The following is a 6,000-nucleotide window of genomic DNA, read 5'->3' as shown; positions in this document are numbered from 1 at the left end:
GTCTCCAGCACACAGCCAAGCTCCACTTTCATGGCTTCTCAGGACTTCAGTGCAAGACCTCCTCATCCACACACCAGGGCCCAGCAGCTACCCTTAAACCTGGATGAAGGTTTCCAAAGTCCTTTATTTGTGTGTCCTTCCTGACTCTAAAGCCAGAACCAGGTTGCCCAATGCTGTCAAGTTCTGCTGTGCACCTGGGATGGCATCCGACCCCTTCCTTGGATGACTTTGCAGAAGCTTTGGTTTGCTGTTGACAGATAATTCCTTAGGCCTTTTCATTTCACAAGGTGCAGAATTAACTGGATGGGGACCGGCCCTGAGGGCAACACTCTCTTTATTCCGTTTCTGCTCATCTCTTTTAGCACAAGCCTTAGCTCTAACATTAAATTTCCCGGTTCTCCATCTCGCCTAAAACTATACATTTTGTATTTATTTTGCCCGACTTGTTCTTTTTTCCTGTAGACCAGCATAAGACCGATCACTAATAACCACATGCCACAGTCAATATTAGGATGTCTTGGAATCTCCTCTACCAAAGAAATGAGTCCAAAGCTCTTCCGTCTAGCTTCAGGCAGATTCTTGGGACAAGGGCAGATAGCTGCCACATTCCTTGCCAAACTATCACAAGAATGGTCTCTAGCCCAGTTTGCAAATATTGTTTCCCTCTGAAACCCCTTGAGCTGGGGCTCCAGGGTCCACATTGCTCTTGGCAATATTGTCTTCCAAGATCCTACTGGATGCACCATTAAGCCCTAATTACCATGTTTAATCTGTATTCTAGTCTAAAGTGCCCAAGTCTTCTCCTTGCTTTGAAACCTATTGGAGCCCGCTGAGGTTTCCTAGTGGCTTTACCCAGCAGGATTGCGTAAGGGGATGATTGGACTATGGGTACCAGGTGTTTGGAAGGGTCTACACTTGGCTGTATCTAGCAAAGGGGAGGTCCTTTTGCCCCTCCCACTGGCATTGTTATAAAAAGCCCTTTGGAATGAAGTTCTGGGCTGCTGGGTTTTGACCCAGGTCCTTCCGAGACTGCCCTGTGTTTCTGTCTCTCCTTTCATCATCTAGGTCTCTCCATCTAACATTTCTCACATCTCCCTGCTCGCGTACCCTGAGTTGTAAAAGTGGGGGCTGGTTCGCCACAGAAACCAAGCACAATCAGGCCTGCCACAGCAAGACCAGCACTTTCTGATACTACATTTGTTTTAGTTACTGGGAAGAGACACCATGACCAAGGCAACTTACAGAAGAGTTGAATGAGTCCATGACCATCATGGTGGGGGTAGCATGGCAGCAGGTAGGCAGGCGGGCATGATGCTGGAGCAGTAGCTAAGAGCTTACATCTGATCTATTGACATGAGGCATGAGGCAGAGAGAGAAGTATGGTTTAAAAAGGGACACACCCACAAAAAGATCTCTAATGATTTCTATTTGTTCTATTATGTAACATGAAAACCCTTTAAAAAGGCACTTAAACCAACATCTGCACATTTTCCTAGTTCCTGTTTGAGGACCCAGGCACATGGACCTAGCCCAGGTATCTGACTAGTCTACACCACTGAAGGAAACCATTAACCAGTGAAGACTAAAGTTACAGCCGCCCGCTCAGTGCTATTTGCCAGGGTCACTCTTCCACTTCGACCCTGAGCCCAGTTCTCTGGGAGGTGGGGCTGATGTACTGGGGAGGGGGGAACAGAGGGGTGTGTGTGCACTTCACAATGGACATTCTGTCATGGAATGAGGCTGGCCTGTGACATAACTGCCACAGCAGGCCCAGCCAAGCTCAGTCACTAAGTGCCATTAGTAAAGTAAGGGCTTTCTTGGCAGAGTTCTGAGAAGATGAGAAAGAAGCATCCAAGAATTTTGGGAAGTCTACGCAATCCTCTCCCCCGTGAGGCTTACCAGCAGCCCTCTAGTTTTCCAACCAGCATTCACCTCATCCCTTCTCAGCTGCCCACCCCTCGGCCTATGTTTCAGTCTAATCCTCTGTCTGTTTTCTACCCTACCTCTTTCCCTGCCCTGAAGAACACTTCCTACTTCCCCACCTTAATCATGGCTATGCCCAGCTCCTCCTGTGTAGACAAACTTTTCTCTAAACACCCTGCTCTCTTTGAACCCTCTTCCTGTTTGTCTGCCTTCATGACTACCTCTCCTAAAAGAGCACCGCTGGATAGTTGCCTAGTCTCTCTTTCCTATCAAGAAGCTGGCTACCCACAGCCAGACTGGGTAAGTCTAAAGCCTCAGACAAGGAATCCTTGCAAATGGTTCACTTCAGAAATGCCAAGACTGTTTTCCTAGCAGCCCATCGTGTGAGCACAGGGAAAGCAATGTAGTCAGCTGATGGCCTGGATCTCATCTCCTGATTTCTGTATTGGCTTCTCCTCTCACTGAATCCGGTAGTAACCCAGAAACCACCCGGAGGGTTTAGAGAAATCAGAATCCCAGGAAAGGTTTTCCACAGTCATCAGAAAGCCTCCTTTGGAGAGATCTACACATGGGTTCTGAATGTCTTTCCGAAAATCCTTCAGGAATTGAAGAAGTCTTCAGATACAGAGCCTGGAACTGGAGGAAACAGCTGGGCCCCCTCAGCCTTGGTAAGCTTGGCTTAGTGAGCACGAGGGAGCTCTGCAGTGCTCCGGGTGACAGCTAGGAGGAGCAGGAGCCAGCCGGGCCTGAGTCTGAGTTCTGGGGTCAGCTGAGGATTAGGCTCCATTGGGAGGATAATCTTCAGCCATTTCATGACTCGGTTTCCTTGCCATGAAATGGAAATACTGTGGAGTAAGTTCTTTTCCTAGTGGCTAATGATGTAGTGACAAACGCTAGCAATTGTGTGAGGACATCAGTAAAGGCTTAAAGTACTTCCCAAGAGAGCCAAGGAGAAGACAGGCAATGAAGGAGTCAGGTATTCAATTAGAGCACTTCAAACACACACAGGCACGGGTGTCGCAGAGAAAAGCGTTCCTGTCGAATGAGTTAATTATGCAACGTTCAGGCCCAATGAACATATTGTAGTTGTAAAGTATTGTGTTGTCTCAAGAGGAGGGGTGTGCTCTGAGAGTGTATCTGGACTGTAAACCCAGGGCAGTCAGCCAGACGTTTACAAAGGAGGTATAACTGACAGGGGAGAAGAAAATGCTTCCCATAAGGCACTTCTGTACATCTGGGGAACAGCTTGTGCTGAGAGGAGAGCAGCACAGTACAGGAACGGCAGACAGCAGACAGTTCCAGATGCAGCAGATAATGACCCCAAACTGAGGCATATTACACCCACCAGTTAAATGACTGAAATGGCATCCCTGAATAAGACAAGACCCACCAACTTGTCTATGAGAAAACTGGTTTGAATACGGTCACATTTGTGTTAAAAATTAAAGGCTGGTGTGGCTTTCTGAGCAGACCGTGGTCTGTGGATTCCTCCTGCTTGATAAACCGGAAGAATCATCTCTTCAATTGCCCGAGTCTCCTCAGTGCTGTAAATGGTATGCGAGGCCTTCGGAAGATGTGCTCATGGGGCACTGACTCTTTTCCTAGTTCCTGGTTCAGGGAAGCTCCTCCAGGTCCCAGGAAGTTTCCTCAGTCCCTTGCTTTACCATCTGAAGGGAGATGCTCTTGTTATCCCAAGCACACACTGAAGTTACAACTCCATTGCTTTTATTTGCCACTTGCCCTGATCACTCTTAGACTAGACACAGGAGCCTCTTGCCTGGCTGGTCAGGTTGATGCACTGGACGAAGAGGGAGGCAATGGTGCTTCACGGTGTCTGTCAGGCACAACGGAACATGAGGTGACCTGGAAGGTGACTGCCCCAGGCAAAGTCCCTCTCTGCTTTTACCGGAGAGGTTTGGAGAGTCTTCCAGAAAGATGACAAAGTGGCTTCCTAGTGTTTTATATATCAAAGCTAATTTTCCACTCCTACCCTTTCTCCCTGTTCTTCCTACCTGTCTTGACCCCCGTCCTGTCCTGCCGGCTCTGTAGCCTTCAGCCTGTCCCCAGCCAACCCATCCCACTCTGATATACAGCCCCCCATTACCCCACCTTATCTCTACGCCTGGCTCTTCCTCTTTCCAGACTTTTCTCTGAGAACCCTGTTCACCTTTGTTTCCTTCATTAGGGGACCCAACTTCCCCTAACATTTCAGTTCAATAGCTCCTTATTCTCTTATCCCCAGCACAAAGTCAGCCACCCTCCACCGGACTGGATGAGACAGTCTTCCGCCATGGGAGGGTTTACCCGCCATACTTGAGGTTTGGCAGTGTCAAGGCTGTGCCTTCCAAACAGACTGACACAGGTGTGTGTGTGTGTGTGTGTCATAGCCAGCATGCCTTTCAGAGCATCACTGTATCCATTTCCTCACTGGCTTTTCCCCCCTCTATCTGACCATACCTGAAATGTATCTCAGAGATGTGAGTGAAACCAGTGCTCTTCATGAAGATTTTACTGCTAACTGTCAAGCTAATGGTCTAGCTTTTACTGGATACACTGAGGGACCTACAACTGGCCATGGATCCTGTTCACTGTTTCCTCAGATACCAGGGGAGCAGCACCCAGAAACACAGACTGGGAACCATGAAGTGGAAGAGACTCAAGCCCTGGCTAAGCCTGATGCCTTCATTCAGTACGTACAGCAGCAGTGGAGGTGCCATCTGAAAAGACAGGGCGGAGGGCCAGGCCTGCTGGGGTTTCATTCTGGACTCAGTTTACCACTTGGTTTGGCTGGGAACTAGTGTGATGACACAGTAATCTTGTCATAACTGGAGACTTGCCTGTGGTCTGGAGCTGGTTAGGAGGGGCAAATAAGTCACCTTGATGATTTCCCTCAGTGGTGTCTGTCACACTGAAAGGCCTCAAGAAATGGAGGCATCACCTTGTGGATTTGGGTTGACATCACTAACACTGGCTTATATAAAGATGGAGTTGGAAACCTAAAAAAAGTCAGGTCTGTCAGAAAAATACCTCAGGATAGCCTGAGTTGTCGGTGGTCAAGAACATTTTTTTTTTTTAAATATCAAATAACAGTTTTGGCATGGAGAAAGGAGAGGGTAAGATAAAAGCTTACCCCCATTGGCAAGTCAGGAAGCTCAGACCCTCACACTACTTCCGCTTTCATAGAGTACAACCTGGTGTGCATGGGCAGACACACAACGTGTGGAAGGGCTACAGTTTGAATCTGCCAGGCCATTTCATAACAACTTCATCGAGATAAGAAGCACAGGGGTGAGCTAGGTGTGGTGGCCCGTGCCTTTAATCCCAGCACTCGGGAGGCAGAGGCAGGCGGATCTTTGTGAGTTTGAGGCCAGCTTGCTCTCTATATAAAGCAAGTTTCAGGACAGCCAGAGCTACCCAGAGAAACCCTGCCACTCCTGCACATTTCAGATCAGAGGCTGCACTTGTCCACGCTACAGATGCTCAACAAGTTCCACATGCTTGTTCATCATTATAAAACTGGGGACAATGCTCTTCTGTTGGCACACACAATACCCCAATGAATATTAGATCCAGGAGTTATAGATCTTTAAGAAGTAATTAATCTGGAGTTCCAGAACAATGTGGCTGTGGCTGGAAGAGACCTAACTGTCCTCCATGTAACATTCTTCGCCCTGGAGGGTCTTACATTCTGTAATAAAGGGAAAGAGAAAGTCATACCCAATGGGACAGTTTGCCCCATGTCAACTTGTAACATTTGCTGGATTTTTTTCTTTTACATTAATTGCATAGTATAGATTCTCTAAAACTCATTATGAGGTTTTCTTCTTTTATTCATTTCTTGGTGAGATGTCAACAGACCCATTCTTTCATTAAATATGCATTAAGATTGCATCTTTCCTATAAGCGGGGTATACCCTCAGGATCTAGTAAGGCAAGCAAGCGGGAGGAATAGCTTAGTTCCAGGCTCTTCCACGTTCCTAGGGAAAAACAATGTGATCAGGTTTGTCACGGCACAGGCCCTTCACACCAATTGCTGCTCTAGGTTCATTCTGTTGCTGTGATAAAATTTCCTGAGAA

The 6,000-nt window shown here is 47.6% G+C and overlaps 1 protein-coding gene across 1 annotated transcript in view; it reads left to right on the top strand.

The window, feature by feature from the left end:
- The first annotated feature begins 1,836 nt into the window (after window positions 1–1,836).
- LOC118590743 overlaps window positions 1,837–6,000 on the top strand; it is a 121,935-nt gene continuing 117,771 nt past the window's right edge. The window contains exons 1-3 of the mRNA XM_036198510.1: window positions 1,837–2,221; window positions 2,512–2,591; window positions 4,524–4,633. Of these exons, the coding sequence (XP_036054403.1) occupies window positions 1,837–2,221; window positions 2,512–2,591; window positions 4,524–4,633 (575 nt within the window). The remainder of the gene's footprint in view (window positions 2,222–2,511; window positions 2,592–4,523; window positions 4,634–6,000) is intronic.

The sequence above is a fragment of the Onychomys torridus genome, chromosome 9 (assembly GCF_903995425.1).
Source record: "Onychomys torridus chromosome 9, mOncTor1.1, whole genome shotgun sequence".
Taxonomy (NCBI): domain Eukaryota; kingdom Metazoa; phylum Chordata; class Mammalia; order Rodentia; family Cricetidae; genus Onychomys; species Onychomys torridus.
Note: the sequence above shows the minus strand (reverse complement) of the source record. Positions and strands in the feature narration are given on the sequence as shown.